The sequence below is a fragment of the Pseudoliparis swirei genome, chromosome 7 (genome assembly GCF_029220125.1).
Source record: "Pseudoliparis swirei isolate HS2019 ecotype Mariana Trench chromosome 7, NWPU_hadal_v1, whole genome shotgun sequence".
NCBI classification, from domain to species: domain Eukaryota; kingdom Metazoa; phylum Chordata; class Actinopteri; order Perciformes; family Liparidae; genus Pseudoliparis; species Pseudoliparis swirei.
The window spans coordinates 9,531,097-9,559,066 of NC_079394.1; the positions used below are offsets into that span (position 1 = coordinate 9,531,097).

At 42.5% G+C, this 27,970-nt stretch overlaps 2 protein-coding genes across 7 annotated transcripts in view; both read left to right on the forward strand.

The window, feature by feature from the left end:
* Positions 1 to 3,966, forward strand: part of arvcfb (ARVCF delta catenin family member b) — a 125,718-nt gene extending 121,752 nt beyond the window's left edge. For all 5 annotated transcript variants that reach the window (XM_056418705.1, XM_056418707.1, XM_056418706.1 and 2 more), the window contains one exon: positions 960 to 3,966. Coding sequence is in view for 1 of the 5 variants with exons in the window: in XM_056418707.1 (XP_056274682.1) it covers positions 960 to 965 (6 nt within the window). In the remaining 4 variants the exon portion in view is untranslated. The remainder of the gene's footprint in view (positions 1 to 959) is intronic.
* A 741-nt stretch (positions 3,967 to 4,707) lies between these two features.
* txnrd2.2 (thioredoxin reductase 2, tandem duplicate 2) lies at positions 4,708 to 27,370 on the forward strand. 2 transcript variants are annotated; one of them, XM_056418925.1, is made up of 18 exons: positions 4,708 to 4,783; positions 5,236 to 5,301; positions 5,389 to 5,445; positions 5,541 to 5,685; positions 6,283 to 6,357; positions 7,622 to 7,700; positions 10,251 to 10,313; positions 10,552 to 10,622; positions 14,607 to 14,626; positions 14,977 to 15,068; positions 15,160 to 15,334; positions 20,136 to 20,272; positions 21,728 to 21,823; positions 22,105 to 22,197; positions 23,702 to 23,773; positions 24,566 to 24,663; positions 25,137 to 25,288; positions 25,728 to 27,370. In XM_056418925.1, the coding sequence occupies exons 1-17, from the start codon at positions 4,708 to 4,710 to the stop codon at positions 25,258 to 25,260; spliced, it is 1,539 nt and encodes a 512-aa protein (XP_056274900.1). In that variant the 3' UTR covers positions 25,261 to 25,288; positions 25,728 to 27,370. The 2 variants fall into 2 exon arrangements, with proteins under 2 accessions (XP_056274900.1, XP_056274899.1); XM_056418924.1 differs by having other exon boundaries at positions 25,137 to 27,370.
* The last annotated feature ends 600 nt before the right edge of the window (positions 27,371 to 27,970 follow it).

Consider the following 27,970-nt stretch of genomic DNA (forward strand, 5'->3'; position numbering starts at 1 on the left):
TTCATTGAGCACATGCAGGATTTCAGCCAACTCATTAAGCATCTGTTTTTCTGTCTCTTGCCTCCATTTGCCATCTGGGCTGACATGATTGAAGCATTTCATGACAGTGATGTAATTTGTCAAGTACTGTGATAATGTCAGCTGATTGTCTTGCTTGAGAGTTTCACATTAAATTCATGATTTGGTTTCAGTTCTAAAGGGAATATACATATTAATGGCTGGTAATATGCATTTCACTTGCCAACAAATACCATGAAAAGACCAAAACCAACAATGACTTGATCCTAGTATCCATAAGTATTGTCTGTGTAGCAAAGTCTTATTTATCTGTACCACAGAGGTCCACTTCGTAATCTTCAGCTGAAAATATACTCCAACACGTGCACTATTTATGTTTGAGAAACAGTCGAAACATCGTGGATTATAAGGATTTAAAGAGGTGTTAAAATTAAATAAAACCTTAATACTATTATAAAGTTCTACCCTTCCTCAGTCGACTTGAAATGTAGTTGCTGCATCTCCCTCGCAACACTACTTTGGTAAAGCTGTTTAAAACGGCATTCATTTATTTTGGTCATTTGGAGGCAGCTACACAACAAGCTCTAAAAAATAATACATGACGTCATAGTCTATCATATTGATTTGAAGTCCTGTTCCTGATACTGGCAAAATCCAGTCTTCTTGTAGCTCTTATTTGGCCTCTGACAGAAATATCCAGCTCTGTGGCTGCACAATGCTCACGATGATCACCAGCTATTGTCGCAGAGTGTGCAAACTAACGTATTATTGGTTTTGATCTTCTAATAGAATATGTTGAAAAAGCATGCAACAGTCTTTATTTGTCATGATGGATGGCATGATTCAGGTGTAGCATTTTGGACTGAAACTCTTCATGGATTGTAATTCAAACTGTATGTTTGGTTCTTCTAATATGTTTCTCTCTTGTCCACGTGCTCCAGGCTTAAAATAACGACACCCAGCTCGAGAACGATCTCTCACATCATCACTGCCATTTCACATGGAGCTCATCTTTGGAGTTGGACTTTGTACAGAAAAGAGGATTTTAAAAAGAAGAAAAAAAATGATCACGACAGCAACTACCCAGCAGCAGCCAACATGCTCATGCTTTTCAGAAAAAGGACAAAGAAAAAAGGACAAAAAAGTGACTACTTTTCTCAAATCTACATTCCTGCAGGACATCATGTGGATTTTACAGTGTTTAGCTCGACCGGTGAGCAGAGAAGGACAAACGGCCGGCGTGAAGGAATGGACGTATGAAGGGCGAACAAAGGGAGTTGAAGGAAATCAATGGAAAAGGAATGTGAGTCGGAAGGAAATATATGTGGAGCTGGAATGAGCGGTTACTTCGTTTCATTTTTTACATCTGGAAGAAGTTCATGCATGTGTGAAGGTCACAGAAAGTTGTTTTCAGATTGGTAAGATGGACACGAGTAAGTAAAAATGAGAGAAAGCGATCCAGGGAAGAACTGTGTAGCACAGTCAGGTACGGTCTGATCTCATCGACTTACAATACATTTGGTTCACTGTGTTTTTTTGTGTTTTTTTTAAAGTGCACTGAGATGCTTTGAAATCAAAAGTTATTAACAAGTGGTTGATGTTCATTTATAAAGTGAAGAGTGTAAGTTGTGGTTCAGAGAAAGGAAAGTGACATAGTGTGTCCATCACGTGGACTAAAAGAAGGATAAAATGGAATCACCGGTTTCAACATGTTGACCCTCTCGTGAGCTCGTGAGCGCCGCGGAGCTTGTCGGGGCGAAGTTCTCAGATAAATGCCCCGTCGGATATTAAAACACATTTGGGGGGACTTGATGACAGAAAGAGTAACTTTTATTCTTAAATACTGATGAATAAAAAAAGTGGGCTCCAGCAAAAAGGGCACTTTTCTCATCCAGGGCAAAAGGGCTGGTGCTTGAGCACCACTCGGGCTCTATCTGTGCACGTGCCTGGTAACCACTGCTCTGTGTCAAGGATGTGTCTTAAAGAGGAGATGAGGCATTTTGTTGATAAAGGATTTGTGTTTTTGAAAAGAGAGGCGGAAGTTTGTTGTCTTGACGAGAGGGAAGATCAAAAAGCAGTTTATATTTTTGTTGGGTTTTTATATAAATGTATATTAGGGCCAAAAGGAAAACAATGGAAAAATGAAGGTGACAAAAATAAATTACCGACATCTTAGTTGTATATTAATATCACATTGTTTGGAAAGCACATCTCATTTGGCTCAGGCTCGCCATGTTTGTAAACAAGAAATAACCACGTAACTTAAATGTTTACGCCGACGATCACCTATTTATATTTTGTATTTGTCCCAAAAAAAGTTACAGACAAAATGTCGATCTGCAGTGTTCTTTCTAAAGGCCATGAGTTACATGTGGTCCGACAGACCCGGAATCTCTGGAGGGGTCGGAGGTCAGACTAATGAGACAGACAGGAGACGGCAGTGTGAATGAAAAAGGTTCTTTAGTTTTTCTTCCTGATGCATTCACACCAAGTCACCGCCAATCCCGAAACCTTTTCACCGGTGCATCTTAAGAAATATTCAGTCGTGAGCATGAAGAAAAACTGTACAGATGTTTATATTCTATTCTTTCCAAGTGCCAGTTTTTTGTGGTGTCATTTGGATATTAACTAATTCATTCATGTGCAAGAAGAGAGGACAAGTGAATCTGGATGTTTATGGCAAAAATAAAAGAGTTACATCACACTGTACAAAAAACAAAACATCAAGTTCGGTCATATAGTATATATTTTTACAACGTGTTAGGGTGGGCAGTTGGGATGAAGACGAGCAGAGAGATACAGAATCATATTGACGTTCTTCTCCTGCTTGGCGAGACTGCACACCAAATCCAGTGATTATGTGTTTAGTCTCCTTTCCAGCCTCAGTCTGTCAGAGACACAAAGAGAAGCCGGTCCGAGTTGGCGTCACTCATGCGTCATCAAGGCGAATGGCATGTGCCTGCATTGAAGTCTGAGTTTTCTTTGTGGCGTATGTGACTTTATAAAGCTTGCATATTTTACAGTGTTTACAAAGATGTATGTTGTGGTAAAAATCAATAAACTACACAAAAAAACCGTACTGTATAGATTTTAATTTCAGAGGTTAAAAAGAACATTATAATGATACCCAGCATCCCTTTTGTGTGTCCTCAGAAGTCTGTGCTTTCATTGGATAATACTGAACCCTTACAACAAAGACCCCAATGACTGTCTGTTCTTGACTGCACTTTGCAGTACCACAACCAAAGGATCTGCAGTTGTATTTACATGCATTCATAACAGGGGGAGGGGGAGGGTTGGTTTTGTGGATGTACAAAGCATTGTAAATTCACAAAATAAAGAGCCAAGCAACTGTGCTGTAAAATAAATGCAGGACACGTCCACGCATCGAATCAAACAAGCCTACCTGTGTGGATGTAACGGATTCAAGACCGTCAAAATAAAGTAACTGTTCTACTCAGTAGCAGAAGTCTTTGTACCTATCATGTGCCTTAACCTTTTCCATGGTAGATACAAATAAGTGTGTTTTATATAACTTTATTCCTCCCTTTCAACTGTCATCTGTCCATTCGGTCTGTTCACCCCCCCCCCCCCCCCTTCTCGTGTCACCCCTCCTCCCTTTTGTATTCACTCAAGTCACTCATTCATTCATCCTGCACCTCCCCAACCCCGAGTAGGATAGACTGTTGGTGGGTTTCTGCATTGTATTACATTGTATTATAAAGTTTTAAAAAGATAGTCATTCAAATAATGGTTTTGATTTCCTAGAGGAGTGAAGTTGTTAATGCTTTCGTAGCGAGCAGAAGCAATGCCACAATGACAGAATGTATTATGTTAATTTTACTAATACCCAGAGGCAAATATTAAGCTTGTTAAACATAACGAAAAAATACTGGTTTGTAGAGTATACATTTGGTGTGTTTTCAATAAATCATGCCTGGAAAGAAATTGCTGCATGGCTCTGTGTCATATTTTATATTTTAGTTGTTATGTAGATATTGTCATGACGGCACCATCTGTAGGCGACAATGCTTATTACAAGCATCACATAAATGTATCGGTCAGCCCATCCAAATAACAAATGTCTAATTTGTGATGCTCACAATTAACAAGTTACACCAGAACTACTTTGTTTCTTCTTTTTATCGAAATCGTCCTAATGAGGTGCTTGTACAGAACTTAAACTTCTACTAATATGACACATTTTACATCCACTACATTAATGTAACTACTTTCCAGATTCAAATATTGTATTTTAAACTATTAAAGTATACATCAGTAAGAATTGACTTGTTTGTAGGGGAAGCTCACAAGCTAATTAGGCTCGTATGCACTAGATTCTACAGGAAATAACCGTGTAACCGGAGTCAAAGTGCACACATACATGGCAATACAAGCTAATTCTGATAATTTCTTTGCCCGGAAATGTACAAATCTATTTTCTTTATATTATTTACATTCGCTATGTATTTTGCATGTGTTCTACACATAGACTTTTAGTAGGCCCACAATCATTGCAATAGATTTATTGATATCATTTAATTTATTATGAACAAAGTGTTATTCATGTTCTGTTCATATTGTATTGAACAATAAAACAACAGTTCGAGTCGACTGTAGGACACCATTTCTTATCAGGCAATAGCCAAGCCAGCATATACCCAGCCGGGGTCCTTTCATAATAACAACATGGCTGCCCTCTGCAGGGGCAGACACCGGTGGAAAAGAACAAATTGTTTCCACGTTTTGACAAGAAACCTGACAGGTAACACTATTTTGTGTCGATATGAATATCCTAACGGGCGCGGATTTATAGTTATGAGTGTCTCTGTCATTGCACAACTAAGTTACAAACCAGCAGCTCTGATGTAACTGATGTAGTTTAACTAACTCAAGGATCTGCTGGTTATTTGTATCCACATTCACCTGCTGTCATCAGCCACCAGGCCATCGCTACTCTATGGCCCCTGTGTCACTGTGTGTGTGTGTGTGTGTGTGTGTGTGTGTGTGTGTGTGTGTGTGTGTGTGTGTGTGTGTGTGTGTGTGTGTGTGTGTGTGTGTGTGTGTGTGTGTGTGTGTGTGTGTGTGTGTGTGTGTGTGTGTGTGTGTGTGTGTGTGTGTGTGGTATATGGGAGGTTAATGCACAACTAATACGTTCATACCTATACTATTTACATCAGTTTGTACTACTGTTCATCATCTAATAAACTCGTACAGGGAACTACGACTATGACCTGGTGGTTATTGGTGGTGGTTCAGGAGGCCTTGCTTGTTCCAAAGAAGGTGAGATTATTTAAATTCCTCTAATCTATGCTTTGCACATTGACCCAAAACCCGAACCCCACACTGACGACGTCTTTGTATTTACAGCAGCACAGTTGGGACAGAAAGTTGCTGTCCTGGATTATGTGGAGCCATCTGTTAAAGGCAAAATGCATTTTCTGAACCTGCCAAATAGTTACAATTTGTTGTTTGATGATTTCACCATTGTTAATGTATTCCCTACATTTGTTTCCAAGCAGGTACCAAGTGGGGTCTTGGTGGTACATGTGTTAATGTTGGCTGCATTCCTAAGAAGCTCATGCACCAGGCTGCTCTACTCGGCACTGCAGTCAAAGATGCTCAGAAGTACGGCTGGCAGATCTCAGGGCCAATCTGTCATGACTGGTAAATCAATCAAACGTTTTGTATCAATTAGTAGCTAAACAGCACCATCTAGTGATGTGAATGCAGTAGGACGAATACGCTAATTGTGGTTGTAAAATGAATGATGATGATGGCAATGGTGATGATGCTATTGCTTTGTTTTTAAAGTTGCAAATATACAATTTACACATTCATATTACTGACTTATATTTCTACTATTCAATACTCTGTTTCTGTATTACCTTTCGAATGATGTATTCAAATGTAATAACACAATTAATAAGGGACTCTGCGTCTGAATACGGGGCAGATGGATGAATCTTTGAATTAGCAGAAACCAACGTTGTGAGTTATGTGAGAAAGGCGTTCATGGTGCTAAGATCATCCAAAGAATGTACTAAATTTATAGTTTGTCCAATTTTTATTTGAATGCATATGGTGTTCAAAACAACAACATTATTTCCATGTTGATTTCCATTCCCTCTGCCTGTGAGCCGACCCACGCAAAGTAACTACTTGTGATCACAGGCACAGCGTGAAGCATCTTTTCCTCTGTGTTGTGTCAGTTCGGTCAGGAATGCAGTGGTCGGGTTAGTTTAACTCTGATGTGTTTTCCAGGACCACCATGGCAGACGCTATTCAAAACCATGTCAGGTCTTTGAACTGGGGTCACAGAGTTCAGCTCCAGGACAAGTAAGTGACACCAGCTCTGCTCACTCTTATTTTACACCATACGCGTTCATAAACACACAGCATTTCCTAAAAGCAATGTATTATTTATATGTTCTTTAAATTGTTGCTAATTTGTAGCATATGAGCTATTGCTGAAGGCTGTACATTTTTTTTGGCACACAGCTGAAGGATTGATAGACAGCAACCACTTGTTGATTGAGTGGCTGGCTGGAGGGCAAACAGGTGTTAACCTCTGTGTGGATGTAGCCAAACTGAACCGAAAATGTTTTCATTCCAGTTAGATCATTAGCTTGGTCTCTCCCTATTCTTAATGCTTCTAATGGGATTTCCGTTTTTTCTTTTAATTAACAATTAGCATTGAGTGAACAGCAGAGAGGCATTTTTAACCACAGTGCAGAGCAGTAAATCCATGTTTATTTATTTCAAATGTAACCATAGATGAGCATATATGTTAAACTAATTTCCCATTTTTAATTGTAAATAGTAAAGTAAGATTATCCTCCAAACAGCACAGTTCTATTATTGTTAATAGTACCTAACATGGCCATTCCCAAAAGCAGAGTGGTGGTTAAATAAATGTGTGTGACCAGGAGTATTTTTGCATTGTCCAAATTGGAATTTGTCATGATCACACTAACCTATCAATCGAAAAAAGGTCATTTCAAAAAATGTATTTGAATCAAAAACTGAAATTCACTCTTTGTATTAAATAAAGTGAATCGCAATTAATTGTGTTTAATATTAATTTGATCTTCCAACAATCATTTTCAACTGTTTTTAAAAATATACAGTCTCTATGGCAATGGCACAACTTTCTAATCAGAATCATAAACAAATGACAATTAAATAGTATTACAATACAAATATCTTGCCTTTACTTTTTAAAGAGGAACCAAAGCTGCATTTATTCTGTTATAATGGATTAAATTGTCCATAGAAACTATCAACATATCTGATTTGCATCCCCTGTCCTCCTGTTCCCAAAACAACAGTTGGCTAGTAACACACGAACAACATAACCAGTTACAACTGTTATATTTCTCCTCTCACTGTGCAGCCGGATCAGGCCTCTTCTCTGTGCAACTAAATCATGTTATCATCTCCTGAGTGAACTTTGTGATAGTTGCTTTGCATTTCAGCTGTTTAAAAAGATCAAATGTAGAGAATATACTGCTGTAATGAGCAGGACACTAGTGAGTGATCTACACTACAGTATGTTAATGCACTACCCGCAGCAACCAGCTGGTCATTCTGTGTTTTGAAGGAAGGTGAAGTATCTGAACATCAAAGGAAGTCTGGTGGATGAACACACTGTCAAAGGACTAACTAAAGAAGGGAAAGAGGTGGGTGGCCCGGCAATTTATTTATTTAATCACTCCATAACTGATAGTTGGATTTCAATTAGTAAAACCACAATCAAAAAATGTATGAGGTACTCTATAACCAGGGGTGCACATAACTTTTTCAGTGAGTTACTCAGGTGAGTAGCGGGAGATGGTGGAGTTTTTGTGATGTCCACCTACAGGCGGGGGTGGGGGGGGGGGTGGGGGCAAGTACGCAAAGGCGCGAAGTAACACAAGTGGCATTACGCATTGTTGATTATCTTCGCGCATGCGTACCAGTTATGTGCACCCCTGTCTATAACACATGTTGTGTATATTTGTTGACATGTGTATGATTAGATATTTACAGAAGCCCTCAGAGGTCAGGAAGAGATTTTTTTTAAACTGGCAATTTAATTTCTTGCATTATTTTTCCTGTGTTTATCACTTAATATCGGGCAACAAAAAAATTTATGTTTTTGCCAGAATCATTTTTGTAAATGTGTTTGTTGTAATACTCATTTCATCCACAAGAGGCTGCAGTCACCACTATGTTCTAAATATGAATCACAGCTAGTGAAACAAAAGATCTGGACCATAAAGTAACACAACTTTCTTAACAGCCAATACATTTACCTGTGCATGGAGAAATTAAACTCACCTGGTAGAAAATATGAAAGCCTTTTAGTCCTATTTAGAAAGCGGGGTCGTGGTGCACAGCAACCTCCACATGGCATCACTTTTCTTCATCACCTGTTTCTCAGATGGAAACAAAGTTAAAGGAAACTTTTTGTCTCTCACTTGCCTCTCGGGGCTTCGATTGATTTCATAGATTTCTAAACACACATTTGAGTGCAGAGTAAAATCAGCATTACATTGTCATGCAACGACCCTCGCCATCCTGGAGAGAGACGTCAACAGGCTGTTTAAAAAGCAGAACCCCCGCAAAGCAGCGGGCCCGGACTCCGTCTCCCCCTCCACCCTGAAGCACTGTGCTGACCAGCTGTCTCCGGTGTTCACCGACATCTTCAACACCTCCCTGGAAACATGCCACGTTCCAGCCTGCTTCAAGGCCTCCACCATCATCCCCGTCCCCAAAAAACCCAAGATCACAGGACTCAATGACTACAGGCCCGTCGCCCTGACCTCTGTGGTCATGAAGTCCTTTGAACGCTTGGTCCTGTCACACCTCAAGACCATCACCGACCCACTCCTGGACCCCCTGCAGTTCGCCTACAGAGCCAGCAGGTCTGTGAAGGGCCATGTTAACTGTGTCTCCCCAGGAACCTATGCCAGGATCCTGTTTGTGGACTTCAGCTCTGCCTTCAACACCATCATCCCGTCCCTGCTGCAGGACAAGCTCTCCCAGCTGCACGTGCCCGACTCCACCTGCAGGTGGATCACAGACTTCCTGACCGACAGGAAGCAGCACGTGAGGCTGGGGAAACACGTCTCAGGCTCCCGGACCACCAGCACAGGTTCCCCCCAAGGCTGTGTTCTTTCCCCTCTGCTGTTCTCCCTGTACACCAACAGCTGCACCTCCAGTCACCAGTCCGTCAAGCTCCTGAAGTTCGCGGATGACACCACCCTCATTGGACTCATCTCTGGTGGGGACGAGACCGCCTACAGGTGGGAGACTGACCACCTGGTGACCTGGTGCAGCCAGAACAACCTGGAGCTCAATGCTCTGAAGACAGTGGAGATGGTTGTGGATTTCAGGAGGAATGCAGCCCCACCCGCCCCTCTCATCCTGTGTGACTCCCCCGTCGACGCTGTGGAGTCCTTCCGCTTCCTGGGCTCCATCATCTCCCAGGACCTCAAGTGGGAGCTGAACATCGGCTCCATCACCAAGAAGGCCCAGCAGAGGATGTTCTTCCTGAGGCAGCTGAGGAAATTCAACCTGCCAGGGAAAATGATGGTACAATTTTACACGGCCATCGTTGAGTCCATCATCTGCTCCTCCATCACCGTCTGGCACCCTGCAGCCACGGCCAAAGACAAGTGCAGGCTGCAGAGCATCATCCGCTCGGCCGAGAGGGTTATTGGCTGCAATCTGCCTTCCCTCCAGGTCCTGTTCACTTCCAGGTCACTGAAGCGGGCCAGAAGGATTGTCGCTGACCCCTCCCATCCTGGTCACTCCCTGTTCGAGTCCCTCCCCTCTGGAAGGAGGCTGCGGTCCATCAGGACCAAGACCTCCCGCCACACCAAAAGATTTTTCCCGTTGGCAGTCGGGCTCATCAATGGAGCCCGGGTCCTCCACTGACTGACTCTGTCACCCCCAGGACTCGTGTTGATTGTTGTTTGTCATGTTTGTCATGTCTAAATGTTGCACCTTCCGCCAAAAAAAATTCCTCGTTTGTGTAAACATTCCTGGCAATAAAACTGTTTCTGATTCTGATGTACAAAATCAAAATTCAACACATCCGTGCCTTAGTGTGCTGATGGTTGTTTTTACTTTATAACAAAAATGCGGAGTACTGTGGAGAACAACGGCTTTCATTTGACTTTTCCTTGTTTTTTTGAAGGATATGAACAAAAGCTATTACTTCACATTCCCCTCCTCTCATACAGACGATCCTGACTGCCAAGAACATTGTGATCGCCACGGGTGGACGACCCAATTACCCCACAAAGGTACATTTTCCTCCGAACGTTTCATTTGATTGATTGACACAAAACAAATTAGAGACTATCCAAAACCTCATAAGTCATGTACAGTGTGGTTTGTAAGCATTGCACTGTGGCTCACATACCGTACTTACATACTGGACAAGCCTTAACACAGAAAAGAGATCAGGTTTTAGAGAGCAGACGGTTTGTTTTGTGTAAAGCTGGTTGAGAGTTCTGCTCACAGCTTTAACCCTTGTTCCAGATCCCAGGAGCAATGGAGCATGGAATCACCAGTGATGACATCTTCTGGCTGAAAAAGTCGCCTGGGAAAACGTGAGGACACCCTCCACCGACCGACACACATCATTTATTAGATTAGATTAGATATTCCTTTATTGGTCCCACAGTGGGGAAATTGCAGGATCACAGCAGCGGGTGCACATTAGAGCATTAATAAAAGATAATAATAAAACATAATAACAATACTAATACTAAATATACAGAGGAAACAAAATGCATACACAAGGCAGTGATCAAAGTGAATTTTTTAATCGTTTATTAAATTGTATTAGTAATAGGATATAACGCAGTCAGTGCCCTCTACATTTGATTATATGTTGGGGTTATGGTCTGCAGGCAAAATACAGACCGTGAATATCAACGCAAATATCTAGTTGTTTATATTTTGATATCGCCCTTTGAAGGCATGCACTTTAGTATGTGTTAGATATTTGGCATCGTTGTTGAGCTTCGAGGGGAGCAGAACCTCTCGCCTCTCTATTAATGCCTTGCTTTAACTCACCGCACTGACACGACACGTCCCACTGTCACGCACTGTGATCATTCATCAGTGACATGGAGTTTGTTTTTCTCCTTTCCTGTCAGCCTGTCTTCGCCTCATGATTCCGATTAGCGGCGTGCATCCCGACCTTTCCAGAACAAGCCCTTTAATCCAACCATTTAGCCCCTGTCATCACCTGGTTAATTGGTCTTTCCCTGATGTTTCCTCTTGGCACAACGTGCAGACGGTGACGCGTGGTTGTGGGATACCTGGGTTGTGGTTGTTTGCGTCACGCTGACAGATAGGCGGAAACAATGATTACGATATGTAAGCTTCATATGTATCTGTGCTTCCTGGGGCAGTTTTTAATTGTTTTTAATTATATTACTTTTTTAAAATGCTGATCTTGATTGTTTTTTGGCGTATGATCCGTGCTTTTGTTTTTGGAAATGCGCAGAAAGCGCTCTGTTAAATATTTTGATTTTGAAGAACATTAGTTCCTTCTAATGCTATCATGTGTGGTATTTCTCTGAAGCATATATTTATTAACATGGATGCTATTCAACTTTCTGACCACTTGATGGCAATATAAAATCATTTATAGACAATAAAGTACCACAAGTGCACTGAAGCCACCCTGAAAACAATTACCACTGTAACGTTCGCCCATTCAACAACAAAACGTTGTACATGAAGCAGAATTATCCACTTGAGCTCAGGAAGTCCTTTGATGTCAGAGTGTGATGGCTCGTGAAGTCCTCTACCCCCCCGCAGGCTGTATGAGGTTAGGCTTACCTTTAGCTCCCCCTGTAAGGGTAAACCACACACTTAGGCCAGACCTAGAGATGCTGTTGTGCTGCCGAGCTGTCAGCTGTGCCGGTGAGGTCCAGGAGGCTGTTTCTGCCGGCGGGGCTGGTTGTTGGAGGGGTCTAGGCGAGTGATTGGTGTCTAATGGGTCTTGGAACACAAACACACCCGAGTGACAGATTTGGCCCCGGGGCCCGAAGCCCAGAGCTGGCTGCCACCATCATGCGTTCAGGAGGAAGCAAATGAGCGCGTGGCAGCAGGACTGTGATCCCGGTCGAGGGATAGGCCGGCACACGAATGAGGGTTTGTGTTGCGTGTCTGACTCGGCTTGTGTTTGTGTGGCGGACAAGGACCGCACTTCCCGGGAATATCTTTCTGTAGTGTCTTGGGAAGCGCCACATATGGCTGCGGCATAACCTCCCAGCTGTTGTAGGAAAACAAAACATTCATAGGGTCATGGATGCACTCATGTGCCTGTGTTTCAATGTGAATAGCAGAAAAGAAATGTCCCACGCTCGCCAGCACGGGCTCAACGGTTACGCTGGAGCATTGCAAGCAGCACAGCAGCCCTGGCTGCCACACATCTCTCTCCCAACTGGCAGATTACATTGGCCGAACAATTATTTCCAGTAACTTTAGTATCATGTCCAAAATAATTAGGAACCTGTTTCCTTTCCCAGGGAATAGTCCAGAATGAAAGATTCTGCAACACATCGAGTTTGTCAATAGTCAATATACGTCCTGTTAAAACAGAACGTTCTCCTTTACGGAAAAGTGTATGAATGCTCCATGAAAACATTAGTATTTTCCAAAAGATATATTCAGGACACCTAGGTAAAACAACACTGGGGAAGAACAGAAGTGTTATGTCAAAATTGAATGTTTCCTCTGAATCCATAGGATTTGACTGTATATCTTGCCCTGTTCATAATTTAGTGGAATTGGTTGCACTAAATTATTGGTTGAATAAGTGTCTTCTATGAAAATCTTCTATCAGTCAGTTAATTGTCTTTCACACTCACACGCATACTCTACTATTTAAATCTATTTAAAAATCGAACATTAAATATACATTTAAATGTAAGTGTTAAAGTGGGCTTATTGAAAAGCATGCAGAGATCTGAAATATTCCACAGTGACGTAAAAATCATTTTAATGCTTTTTTGTGGTTTGTATGGGAATTTATATTATATAGACAAAATAGATGTATTTGTTTTGAATGTAATGTTTAAAAGGATGGTTCAAGTCATCCTTTATGTTTCGTTGTCATGCAGTCCTTGTCCTTTTGGCAAGACTAAAAAAACTAGAATGTGAACCAAGCATGGAACTGTGTGCAAACTGAAATGTCTTCATGAAGTCTAGAGCAACAATAGACAAAGGTATCTTAGTTGGACTGACACCAAGCCAGTGTAACAGAACCCCCACATGCTGGACTCACACACAGGAGGAGTATTCAAATGTAGTGTTTATCGTGATGGAGCTTCTGAAGAACTACCCAAGGTCACCAGGCAGTCAATGGACAGTCAGGAGTTCCTCTTATGAGATAGCTTTCATGCCTGTGATACTTCCTTTCATCTAGCTGGGCAGATTGTATGAAACCTAGACAACAAAGGAAAGTGAGGAACAGGAAATGGATTTATGTTGCTCAATTTTTGGGCATCTTATAATATGAAAATTGGGGAAAAATCTAATTCCTGCTGAACAGTCTATTCCTAACAATACAGGTTTGTCTTGTACTTAACTTATAATTATAATATAATTGTATATATATAATTAATTTTGTGTACATTATTCCACAAATGGACACAACAAATTAGATGTATCGATACAAAAAGAAACATTAAGGAAAATAACAACAATGGAATCACCATGTAAAAAACCTTAAATGTCGCCTTTGTTGAAAGAGGTCAAACGGGTTGTAAAAGATCTATAGCGTCGTCTTTTAGATGAGAAATGTAGCAGCTGCACAGACTCAGACCAATGTACAATGAGAAGGAAGGCGGCGGCGAGGGGAAATGGGACAGTTCCTCTGTGATGAAAGTGTAGAATCACGCTAAAGCTCTTCGCCTAATCTTCTTTAAGCCACTTCACAATGTGCACGAAGTGCAGCGCTGAAACACAGGGAGTCGGGGAGCGAGGGCACCGGGCTCTGAGTGGTTTGTGTGTGCATGGACGCGGGCAGGATGAGCCTCAGGCAGCCCGAGCTGTCAGGTGGAGCAGACCTAAGGAAAGGAGGTCTCGGTTGGGGAGGTGAAAACAAGGATGAGAAGAGCCTCATCCTTGTGGGTGACGGGCATCACTCAGCCGGCTGATGTGTGGACCTGAGCCCTGAACATGGCACACTCCATCTGCATGGATTAGCCTTAACACTGGCAATTAGCCCTCCTCAATGTTACAGATCTCAGGGCTGGATTAGAAGTGTGATTCACCTGGACCACACACTCACACACACTCACTCACTCACTCACACTAAGTGCACTCACTTTTTTGTATTTTTTTTTTTTACTGTCACTGTTTTTTTACATTTCTTCACACGTCTTCACCTCCCTCTGAGGTTGTGATGTTTTGTAATTCATCACCTCTATTATTCTAGCATGTTAAAGCATACATCTTCATTTTTGTACTTGCTTTATTTTATTTGGCAAAACATATCCTGCACACATTCTGACATTGTATTTTTGTTGTATTATAGTTTGGCTTACTCCTTTGCTTAATTTGTGTTTTTGCAGGCTTGTGGTTGGAGCCAGCTGTATCCTTTGTTTGCCAGAGAGCTTGTAAATACACCCACTGTATAACTCCTTTTGTTATCAGCTACAGAAACATTATTGATTTGATAAAAGCATTGGCATCAGAGCAGTTTCAAATATTATTTCTGAATAAATCTTTGCATTTGAACTAAACTCAGGGTACCATATCTGCATTCCTACTCTGAGATCTGAGACACGTTCTGTACGGGCCATTGGGGAAACCATGATGAGACGATGTCTGTAACCAAGTTGTCTTGTTTACATGCTGCTGCATGACTCATTCCTCCTTTTTAAACTACGTTCTTGTCGTCTAAGAGTGTCAGTCTGTAATCCTCAACCTGGTGCTGCTCAGACGTGGCTCTGGAGTGTGCAGGCTTCCTCACCGGCGTTGGCTTGGACACCACAGTGATGGTCCGCAGCATTGCCCTCCGGGGGTTCGATCAGGTATTGCTTCCTAAACTTCAATCTGCATATTCTGCATAATCATGCTCTTTTGTCATGTCTGAAAGTGGGTATTCTCTTTCGGTTTACGCAGCAGATGGCAGGTCTAGTCACAGACTACATGGCCGCATATGGGACCAAGTTTGCATGGAAGTGTGTCCCAAAGAGTGTGGACAAACTTTCCTCAGGAGCCCTGCAGGTGACCTGGAGCGACACCCACACGGGGAACGAGCACAAGGACACTTACGACTCCGTGTTATGGGCAGTTGGTGAGTCTGTGCATGTGGCTGTGTGTGGGTCACATGGTGTTGTTGAAACAAGCCTAAATACATGAGATCATGTAGAATGGAACATTTAAGTAATATGCTTTAAAAAATATCATTCTCAGCCCCTTCACCTGGAGGTCATAGGGTCAAGTTTAAAGAGAGAGCTACATCTTGAAGTGGTAGAGGCTCATTGTGTTGCTTCTGGACTCTTGAGTAGAGGCCATGCCAAAGCTTTAGACTTGAGACGTGTACAGAAGTCAGACTTAAGACCTCACACAAGTGAAGACTTCAGACTTGACCTGTACTGTGGATGCTACTATCCAAGACTAATAAAAACAAATAAGGCTGTCAGGAATTTCTTACATGAACTGATCCTTAAATATGACGCTTATTACATAGCTTTGAAAGGAAAATAATTAATTGACTTAAAATGGACTGATGACTTTAGCCTCAAGACGGTACAGTCCTTAAAATGATGAGACAACTTCGCCAGTCTTTTTTTATCCAGATACTAAAACGCCTGAATTATGACAAACTCGACTTTACAAATGTGTTACATTGATAGTTAATCATTCCAGTTAATAGTACAGTAATAAACCCATTATCCCCCTATTTTTAAAACCTCGAGGTATTACATGTAAATACACCAGTCGTATTGTTCCCTGTGTATTTGTCTGAATGAAAACAGCAGTAGGACGATTCTCATTTTAATTGCGGTCCTCAATAGAGAGCAGTGTCAGCAGATAGCAGAGGAATCAAGGCTGAAAACAAAGTAATAAAGCCTGAGTGATGGGAATGGCCAGGGGAAGTGTTAATCACCCAGCGCTGGCGCTCTGGTTGGAGAGAGGCAGGACTGGGCAGGATGCACCCAGGCACAGGGTCACCACGTTCCCCTCTTTGTTCTCCCACTCGGTGCCTTCCTGCCCGTACCAGCCCTGCGGAAACCAACCCCTGCATCTGTCACTGCCATCCCTGCCCGCCCGCGGCCCTTCGCCTGCCATTAGCTCCAGCATGGTCGTCTATCCATTCTCTCTTCCAGCTTTTTCGCTTCTCCCGTTGCACCAGCAGTATGAGCAACAATGACGGGAACCTCTCTCAGGGCCACTGCCGTCGGCTTATTTGTGTTTCAACGACGGCACAAGACGCTTCTGAAAATCTGGCTGCCAGGCTTTTCCAGTCGCTTTTGAGTGTCGCAAGGAGGGGGAGAGGGTCCCCTCATGCTCTGTGCGTGCGACAGCGACAAGGATGTGCGTGACCCTGCAGCTGAGATGACGTTCGTTCTTCCCTCCCGTGACAGAGTTCCCACATCGTCTCAGCGTTCGACTGCTGCTGAGAATGACGTTTGCCTTGACTGCACGCATCAGTCGGTGTTCTGACGTGAGATGCTGCCAGCCCGCTGTTTCCTCGATTCACTCGAGCAACAGTCGTCACACAGACTCAACAAAGCACAGGGCATTTTGAGACCTGGCAAATGATTTTCAATTCCAATTCACAGTGCTCCAATATATACATTATTTTACCCTGTTTGTAGCCGCTTGCACATTTTACACTTTACACATTTTACACTGTTTTTGTTGTTTTTCGTTATTCAGCGTCTTCAGTTCCTTGTCCTTATGAAAACAGTGTCACATATTAATTCATGACACCACATTGTTGTGTTAGTGTGACTAGCTGGAACCTTGCGTGGACCCGGCTCTACCCATGACGGCTTTTGTTCCCATACAGTTCAGTGAGAACCAGTAACCGCGTGGCCTCTGCTCTTTGATGTGTGCATGCAGGAGTTATGAGTACAAGGCCACTTCCTTTTACCGTGACCTTACACTAGGGGCCAGGCAGGGTCGCAGGCCTCTGTGGAGTTATTAAAGGCCAGAGGGGACCGGGGGACAGTATCACCACTGTGTGCCACATCCTTCTCCACGGCCCTGCCTCCCTCCACCTTTCCCCTGCTCCTTCCTGGCCTCATGGCCGCTCCCCTGTCCAGGTGTGCCAGCAGTAACACACCAGGAAACGGAACATTTCCACGCTTCCTGTCTACATGTGGACAGTGGGCACATTGCTCTTCCTCCTCTCTGAGCTCGACAGTACAGAAGGATGTCATTGGAAAACATTTCCTAGTTCTTTTTAAAGGACTTTTGACCGTGTCAGTTGTATAAATTACTGATGACATCCCTGAATGTTGCTCCCCCTGTTTGTAATACCCTGTGGGTTTGAACAATATATATTTGAAGTGATAAATGTTATATATCTTTTTATGTTATTCCTACCAATAAGATTATTTGGCAGCTACATAGTTTCTGCTCGTCAATGACTATCTTCACATATACTGTAGCAGTACAGTAGACACATTCACAACCAAATACTGGCTTAACAATGTTATGTAAAAGTGAACATCCAGAAATAGATTTAACCCACATTTTTGTTATCAGGACAGAGAATAGGTCTGAAAATGTGGTCTTACATCTTTTAGTATTTGTCTTAGCAAAAACATTTAGGTTTTGGAAAAGGTTTTTTTCTTACTTAAAGGAATTAATATAAGAGTAATTGGAAGTCAAAAACTCCGAAATAGTAATCTGCTTTATTGACTTTCTGGGCTGGATTTGATCAGATATTATGGACAGTTCTGACAACACAAACAAAGACCTAACAGTTGTTATCCCATATTGATTCAAATCTATCACAAATCTGATTGGTGCACACAGATGCATGATATCACCTTTTTCCAACAAAGGCCCGCCCACTTACAGAACAGAAATCGCTTCTATGAAATACCCAAACTGCTTTCGCTTGCGTTATCAATATGAATAATGTGTTCTTGTAGAATCATGTTGCTCACAGGAAAGTTGTTTTTTAGGGCCTTTATACTGACAGTACTCCTGCCGTGGGGATCACAAGCCTTAGAAGTGATGATGGGGACTGGAAGTTACACATCACATTTGTGGAGAATATGGAACAATGGGGAAACTAAAACACACCAAATTGTCAAATGAATACATGCAATGCGTTTCCCATTCCCATGACATGTACTCATTTGTTCCATAGCCAGCGAGCTCTTTATCGATGGACATCTTAAAATCTTTTGTGAGCACAATACATGTACGGCATCCTGCACGATCGGTTCCCCGAAAACCAAACAGTCCGCCCCCACATAGCGCTCCCTTTTGTCTTGTTTCATTTGATTGATCAGATAAGCGTCGAGCTCTCATTTCAACTTGTGGCGGGTTGTTGTGGCTAATTAGCCTAGCCGTCTGGAGGCTTCCTCTTAATGTCACAACAGGCTTTGTTAAGAATCAGATTGGCCTATCTGTCATACCTGTGTGTGTGTGTGTGTGTGTGTGTGTGTGTGTGTGTGTGTGTGTGTGTGTGTGTGTGTGTGTGTGTGTGTGTGTGTGTGTGTGTGTGTGTGTGTGTGTGTGTGTGTGTGTGTGTGTGTGTGTGTGTGTGTGTGTGTGTGTGTGTGTGTGTGTGTGTGTGTGTGTGTGTGTGTGTCCTTCAACCAAGTCCCTTATCAGCGGCCCACTGTTGTTGTGTCCTCGCCGTACAATGGAGATGTGGTCATTGCTATAGTACAGCAGTGACTGGAGCTACAGACAGGAAGGCCAGAGAAAGTTTCTACAAGTCAGCTTGTAATGAGTTTTTTTATATATTTTTTCAATAATAATATTTTGCCAGTAATTTAAATTCCTATTTGCTAAGAAGAACATTTATTTAATATCTCAGCTTATCAGAAAGGTCAAGTCCTTCACGGACTGGTTTAGAACTTAAAACAATGTTTTCATCCTTGACACTGGAAATACTGGTTTGACCCAAAATATTTGATTCATTTAAAGTGAAAAATATATATATTATAGATATATTCATGCATTTGTCTTTTTTTTCATGCATAATTAAAGAAGAAAAAACAGAAGAACAGATGAGAGAATTCAATTTCAAAATGTAAATATCTAAATGCACCATAATTCACGAGACGTTAGGCCAATGTGAGAATGTGAGTCTTGCTTTTGGGAATTGGTCATGACTGACTTCCCCTCTCTCCTCCTCCTCTGTGCTCCCCATCGCCTTTAACCACCCAGGCTGTGGAGCCCTAGACGGTCCCTGTAGCCCCCCCTGGTCTGTGAAGAGGGGGGGGACGTTGTTCTTTGGCTCCAGCCAGGAAAAAGGGTCTCAGGGGTTTGTTATTTTTGCTGTCCGATAGTATCTACATGGGTAGCTCAGGGCCGGGTGTTTATTATGCTACCCAGGCAGGTTGTTTGGAGCTATAGAGAGGAGGGGGAGAGAGTGGTCCATGCCCCATCACCATAGAGACTCTGTGTCGACAGCATTAGTCATCCGTCCCTCAGGAAGTGTCAGAAATCACACCTTTGGGTGTCCATGGGGGTCCATGGGATCTCAACTCCCAGCTGCTCATCAGTTTCTTCTCTCTCTCTCTCAGCTGGCCAGATGTTGCTGTTTTTATAATTTAATCATTTAAAATTATGGTTTCACCTTCATTTGGACATTGGTTGTATGTTCTACAGACGTTCATGGTCCCCAGAGGATCAACACTCATGACTTTGGTGTTTCACTGACTTTTCTTCAAGTTGTAACGATTATCACAACTAAAATATTTCACGATAAAGATGTTATGGCAATATCTATCGCAAAGTGAAAAAAATCAAACAGAATAATCTCTCTCTCTCTCTCTCTCTGTCTCTGTCTGTCTGTCTCTCTCTCTCTCTCTGTCTCTCTCTGTCTGTCTCTCTCTCTCTGTCTCTCCTGAGTTGTGACTCAATGTTCTCCTTGTGTTGTTTCCTTCCATCGACCTCAGGCAGAGCCCCTGAAACCAAAGCCCTGGGCCTGGACAAGCTTGGCGTGGAACTCAAAAAGGAGACGGGGAAAATAATTCTGGGCTCTGACGAATCCACCTCGGTGCCAAACATCTATGCTTTCGGTGACATCGGCGAGGTAGGCGTGGTCGACGGTGACACCACACTGACAGCGGAAACAGCCCATAACACTCAGAAAGAGTTATTATTAGTTTGGACTGCAAAGTAAATTGCTGTGAATTCAACTGTTGTCACTAGATCTTGTTGACACTTAAGTCAAGGTGTGATACAATGGGAGGTAAACAAACATCCTCCGGCTTATAAGCAACACAAGGTAAATAACCAGCAATACGAGCACTTTCTTTTCCACATTTCCCGTACATCTGTTTGCTATCCCTAAGACATACAGTTGGTCCTTATCATTAGTTAAGGTCATAAAGATGTGTAGTTGGTCAGATGTTAAGAGGTGAATGGACCTCGTTAACCTTGTGTTTTGTTGACATTGGCTTTTGTTCGTCATTGTTTGTCCCACACACCCTACTGCTAAGACTATTTGTAAAATAATGTAATTTCTTCTCCTCTGACCGTATTCAATATGCAGAAAAGTATCTAGAACTGAGCTGTGCACGTTTGATGACGGTCACAAAATATAGAAACGAGCCAAGTTATTCCATCAAAAATGAACCATTATCTTCAAGGCTGGACATTTATGTGAGCGCACATACAAGACGTATCACCCAGCAGCAAGTGAAGCCTCCATGTGATCACTGGCTTTGCCACTGTGTGTTCCAGGCTGAGCCAGCCATGTTAATACTCGTTATACCTGCTGCATGTACCGTCAGTGTTGTTTTTTCACCACGGCCAGCTGTGTGCTTCCTTCCTGCCTCCCAGGCCTCATGACACCCACACTTACTCTCTTTGATTGACAGTTTGCTTTGATGAGTTGTGCTTCACCCCGTCATGTCTGTCAGCTTTTCACAGCAACATGGAGGCTTTTTTTATTCTCTTTTTTTTTTTTTAAAGCAGGATGATTGATATCTCAATTTGTCCAGTGCTTTGTTGTATTTGTTTTTGTTGTTTTTTTCCTCAAAGAAAAGAGTGCCAAGAAATGCAATTTTATGACTCATGACAGTGACTGGAATACCAGAGCGCACATCACACACATGCAGAGGTGCAGGAGATGTTTTGGACAACAGGATGTGTGCGATGGTAATTTAACAGGTTTAAGTCATACCTTTAGAATTGCCCTGCAGCCCTACGGTTTCCTGCACCGTGTGTGTGTGTGTGTGTCCAAGGCTATGTGTTTGTCTATTTTGGCAGACATCCAGAACAATAAAGGCAAAACACAGATGTAGAGATTTTGTAAGTGTGCTGGACTGTTTTAAATGTTTAGCACTTTCCACTTATGTCCGTCACCTTTACACTATTTCTGAATATTCATTTGTGTAGGTTTGAAATAAAAACAGAGGACCACATGGTTTAAACTTCAGACTTCTGTTACTTTCTAGCAAGGACATTTTTAAGAAGCAGGCCGAGACCGTATGTCTTTGAGGTCAGCAAATATAGAAGTGAATACAATGGTGTCTTCTTCTAGGGTCGTCCTGAATTGACCCCGACGGCCATTAAAGCGGGAAAGCTTCTCGCCCGTAGATTGGCTGGACACAGCACTGAACTCATGAACTACGACAACGTAAGAAACAACACACACATACACCTGAATGTGTAATAAAAAAGACGAACCAGAATTTCCCCCAAAATATCATTCTTCACCATACTTAGTTTACTTATATTTACCTCTTCTGCAAGTTTTAATGTAGGTTTTATTGTCTTGTTATTATAGAGTATCTTTATATTCATATATGGCATTGGGGGTGAGGGGGGGAATAAGTATGATACACAGTACTAAATATGTATTTACTAAAATATGTATTTCTATGATGCATTCTAAGCCATTGTATGTGTGTGTGTCAGGTGCCCACCACTGTGTTCACCCCCCTTGAGTATGGCTGCGTGGGTCTGTCTGAGGAGGAGGCTGAGAAGAGGCTCGGGAAAGACGGCATCGAGGTATGGTGGACGTGTCACTGTAGTACAGATGTAAGCATGGAATAGATATGTAGTATTTTCAAAGCTTTCCATATTATGTCCATACTTCAAGTTAAAATGCAATAAATAAAAAAAATCTGACTTAATATAACTTTACTCCAACTTTTACAACTACAGTATATAGAAAATAGTGTGGAAAGATATATATTCATAATGTATTAATTACACAGCAGGAAAGCCCACATCAAATAGGAGGATGCCTTGTAATATAAAACGTAATATTTTGGCAGATGATTCAACGAGATATGTTCTAGGCAATAAGATAAAGTAAACAGTGTTTGGGGGTATTTGTTGCGTACAAAGGTACTTTGTAGGTGGTCTGTAAAAGTTCTGAACTCACTGTGAGGTTAATTAAACAACTTATCGCTATGTATATAGAGGGAATTATGTATATTATCAGAAATAGTATCTTGAAGATATAACCGTAGAGAACTGGTGAGCATTGATCCCCAGTTGTGAATGTAACTTTGTTGTATTATGTGTTTAGTTTATTTACCCAGAAGTGACATACGCACAAAGACAGTTACAAAGGCCGTGTTAGTGGCTTGTTACTGCCGTCAAACTGCATGAAAAATCCAATGTCCCATAACTGCTGAACACACATTGACATGTACAGACAATGCCAACAACAAGCAGCCCTGTATTGTGACATGCTCGCGTACGTGAGCGGTGCGCCAGATGCTAGCCAACACCTGCACGAAGCCATCGATAAACGGTTTCGGCGGCGAGGTGGGGCACCTCGCTGTGACTGACAGGCGGGCAGGAGGTCTGATTGAGGTGTGTGTGAGGCGATGACAGGCGCGCCTACATCAGAGAAGGAGCTGTAGCTACAGCCCCTGACAGCTGCGTGGCTCTCACAACTTGTGTCGGCACGTTGGCCCGTAGAATAAAACACACGAGACGCACTTTCAGTGAGGAGTTGGAAATCGTGAGCAGGTATCGATGTGTTGTTTTTTTCTTCTTTTTTTCACATGTCTCCCCTTAACCAGCTTTAGGCAAAACCATCATTTATCATGCACTGGTCAATTTTGAGATTTTGGCCTATTTACTGTCTTCTTTTAGACTAGTGGGAATAAAACATCCACAATACACATTAAGGTGTTTATGTTATTCCACTTTGTCAATTTGCATTTGTATATTTCTCTTAAATTCCCCCAAAAATTTCATTAGATTAAACCTCATTTGCATATTTAAAACTTGCAATGGGAAACAAAACAATAGTCTAAATGTAAATCATCAGCTGGGGAGGTTTCATAGGGATCTCTATGAGTTAAACACAATTACCCTTTTCACCTGGGACGTCTCAGTTTAAAGCAAAGGTCCACAACAGGCTGTTTTATCATCACTGTGAAGAACTGATTGTCTGTATGCAGAATAGAAAATAACACTGCCAGGACTTGAGGACTACAATTATACGTTCTACATAATTTCCCCGGTGAAAGAGATGTATGTGTTGTGTCTGTAGGTCTACCATGCGTTCTACAAGCCTCTGGAATTCACTGTTGCCGAGCGCGATGCCAGCCAGTGCTACTTAAAGGTGGGTTTAAACTGAGAAGGGACTTTTTATGAGGTGTTTTTGAGCAGATTTTATTGGCATCGTATACACCATATAATTTACTTAATTGTGCAACATATATATGTGTGTGAGATGCACTGTTTGTGCATGCTGATTCATCTCATGCTGCCACGCCTATTTATTCACTAGCTTCTGAAACACAACTGTATTAGCTCTTCCAATTTGGCTCCATCTAGCAATTACCGAGCTAATTACCAAATTAGTGGTTCTTGGTTTTGTTTGCTATCATTATTATTATTGTTTTGGAATACCCCATGGTTAAACGCCTGGTGCAGACTTGTGTCTCCCCATTCTGGCAGTAAAACACCGCCAGCAGCTCCAAAAAGTTCCTCTCGGATGTTTTTTGGGTAAACTGATCATTTATTTGGAATCTGAATAGTTCCTTTTTTGCCTGGAAAAACTATTAAAGCTTAAAAATAGCGCTTTTAAAAAACAAAACTTACAAGCTAATAGTTTATGCCAATTAAAGGGTGATGCTCCACAAAGTAATCACAAAGAGACTTCCTCTCTAAACGGAAGTAATATTTCAAAATGAGCCAATGTGCATGCACGCTAGCTCAGGCAATAAATATGGTTTATGGACAGGAGTGGTGGCTCCTGCAGCAGGTTAGTGGGGTTCAGACTGCTGCCTGAAGGACGTGGAGACGCAATACATTGATAGTCCTCAAGGTTCAACCATAATCCTGCCAACCTGTTGATGTGTCTATCTGTTGCCTAGAAAATCATCTTAAATGCAGTGTTCTTCCTCCTCAGGTGGTATGTGAGCGGGCTGGAGAGCAGAAGATCCTGGGTTTGCACTTTACTGGTCCGAATGCAGGAGAAGTCACACAGGGCTTTGCTCTGGGCATCCAGTAAGTTTAATACATCCTAGTTTTTATTTAAGATAAAAGGGTTTTCTGCATTTGTGCCCCATGCAATAACCATCCAATCAATTATGGTGTTGAGTTGTTGTGTTTTAACTCTTTGAAAGTCCCCATTGGTCTTGATGTCCACTTTTGTCCAATTCAACATTTTTGGCCATTTTTACTCCCGAAGTGCTGAATACAACTTTCCGAGCATATTAATTGATTTGTCTTTTTGTAGCAAATCGTTGTTTGCCTCTATATTATTGTTCTGAATATCATATAAATGCAACTATTCAACACACCACAGATCCAATTTTAAGTTGGGTTTTCACGTCCTCAGCAGGCTCACGCTTGTGTAGTGAACAATTAGAAAAGAATACTGGACCCATTAGTCGATCAAGGTTAATGTACACATGTCAGTCATGAGAGAATGCAAGTTAAACCAGTGTGAATGACCTCCCACTGATTTTGTGTCTCAGGTGTGGAGCAACATATTCTCACCTGTTGCAGACCGTGGGCATCCACCCAACCTGCGCTGAGGACCTGACCAAGGTCAGCATCACAAAGCGGTCCGGCTTGGATGCCATGGTAACCGGCTGCTGAGGTTAAGCCCCTCAGCCTCTGAACACAAGTGAGCACACAGGGTCCGTCTGTAGCAGTAGAAAGAAGTGAGCCGGGGTTTCCCCTGCCCTCTCTCTCTCTCTCTCTCTCTCTCTCCTCGTCCCCCTCCTTTTCTACAGCTCTCTCTGGGAACATGGTCTCTTCATTGGCCATTGGTCATGAAGATTATCACTTGTTGCACAGGTTAGTGTACCATATATGTGCATATTGTGAGTGTATCCTCCGGTTACAGATCAGGTCAGTGAGAGTTGTGGCAAGCGTCTTTTAAATGAACAGGATCATCAATCAGAATGAAAGCCTGTGCTCAGCTCAGGGTTTAGTTGAAATCAAACAAAAAACCGTGAACTGAACCCTTACGTTTCTCGGTGTGTGTTTATATATATGTATATATATATATATAATATTCTGCAAATATTGTTGTTTCTCTGGCTGTACTTCCTGTCCATTAGTCTTGGAGGTGACACATACCATACACCCCCACAACCCCTCCATCCCTCCCCATGACACTGATGGATGGCCCCAGGGCCGTCGCCGCAACACCGCCCCATTTCCCATGGACACACACAAACAGTTGGAGGGCCGCTTGTCAGTCAGGCAGCTCAGACCTGGCCAGGGAGCCCCGGCTTGTTTAGGCCCCAGCAGACTCCAGCAGACTCCAGCCCCCTTCCGTTTCCTCCATGCCCTTCTCCAACCCAATGAACGGACAGAATGCCACTACAAATATTTGCTGTCACAAGCTGTGTGGATACCACAGGGCGACTCTACCTGTTGATAACAGTGCTTTGAGAGCTCGACTATAACTGTACTACTCAACATCACCCAAAGGTGGCACTATTGCCCACCAATTTACCCGTTTTATTATGGGCCAAGAATGGAAGACAGGATAAAGTACTCATCGGGTAAAAAACAAGCCTGAATACATTCAGGTTGTGCTTTTAATCCCTTTTAATCCCTATAAAAGATACGTGCTCTTGGATGAGGTTTTAAAGCAGACTGGCTTTATTGGTGCCAAACTGATAAGGGTTATCTGTTGTGTATTTACATGGATGGCAGGCTAGACCAAAAGAGCCATCACACTTCAAGATAAGGCAAATTGTTTATACCAATAAAGCAGTAATAGCCCCCCACAGTTTGCCAAAGTGCTCAAGTGTTCAACCTGCTGGCTACACGGACATCTCGGAGGAGGAGGAGGAGTAGTTTATTTTTATTTGAAGTCTAATCTGCCCAGTCTGATTAATGAATTCGATGAGGGGAGTGACAATGTGCCAGGAGATGGAGAGAAGAAAAAAAGAGAGAGAGAGAGGTACCAGGTTTATTTGGCCCCGGGCCAGAGGAGAGAGGGCTGAGTTTCAGCCGTGGTTCGGGAGGGAAGGGGGATTCCTGTGTGCTCTGTTCAGGGCTGAGGTGCTGACTGAAGGACCCTGACCTCCGCTCAGCAGGAACAGCTTGACTCTATCACTCGGAGCCCAGAGGGCTCATGTGCTGCAAGGCAGGGGACTGGGGTGCTAAAGGTGAGGGGGGGGGTTAGTATGGCAAGGAGACGGACCGACCCAGCCAGCCAGCCAACACGACACTGAGCGGTAGCGCTGTGTTTGCCCAGGGTAATTGAGTCTATGTTCCTGTGCTTAACGAGCCACTTCAGAGACCTCAGGTGGCCCACGGCAACACGGGGGAAGTTATTGAAGCCGTCGGTGTGACTGTAATGTCTGTTTGCTTTTTACCCTCCACTTCCCTTCTGCGTTTTCTCATCTGCTCGATATCTTGTAACTTTTTAATGACATATCAGTCTTATTTGAATAGCTGTTGTTGTTGTTGTTGAGCAGTCACTCCAGGCCCACGCTTTGACCAGGAAGGCTCCGCAGTGCCCCATGGGGGGGTCAGGGTTCAACTTTCAGGTCGGCCAGATAATGATGGCCTGCACTAAAACCCAGAACTGGGGAGTGTGGGCCTGATGTCCCCTGGCTGGCAACTTAAGCAGTTGTAAATAGAGAAGTGTAATTTTCCATGAAAGCTTTGTTATCCATAATGTATATGTAAAGTATTACCACTGTGGAATGCACAGTGTCACTATTAAAGTAACGATGCCCACTGATTGAGTCTTATGTGTTTCATGGTGAATTGCATCTGTAATGTGTATCCATGTGTGCGAACTTGTACATATTCAGCATTTTAGTAAATATTTGTATCTTCTTTTCATGCCTTGAATTAGATGCAAAATTACTACTTTCGTATCTATACAATTTAATATGAAACTCCAGCCAGAGGCAGGGTAACTTAGTGTAGTGGCCATTTGTCGTAGGAAATCAAACAAAACTATAAATCAAACCGCCACTGATGCACCGTGGGTTTCGGTGTTGACTCATACAAAAAAGGGTTATGTCCATTTCCGCCTGTTATTATTCTGATAATTTATTTCTTAAACCAACAAAAAAGAACACACAAAATGTTGACACTTCCTCTCTGTGCTGTGGTAAAAAAGCATTGGCCACCCTGGTGCATGCTGGTCCTGTGCCTACCCACCTCTACATGTAACCACAGGTGCCCAGTGTTACCCAATCAGTGAACCTAAAACTAAATATATTAAACTAAACTATCATAAGAAACAACTAACGTATCAAAATATAACCTAAATAAGCAATAAACAATCAATATTACTTTACAATAAAACCTAAATACAAATGTCAAATTAAAT

Coding starts and splice junctions, on each gene's coding strand:
- txnrd2.2 (XM_056418924.1), top strand. CDS start 4,708: ATGGCTGCCCTCTGCAGGGGCAGACACCGGTGGAAAAGAACAAATTGT. Junction 15,335..20,135: donor CTCCGTGTTATGGGCAGTTG/GTGAGTCTGTGC, acceptor CATCGACCTCAG/GCAGAGCCCCTGAAACCAAA. Junction 22,198..23,701: donor TCGGGAAAGACGGCATCGAG/GTATGGTGGACG, acceptor TTGTGTCTGTAG/GTCTACCATGCGTTCTACAA.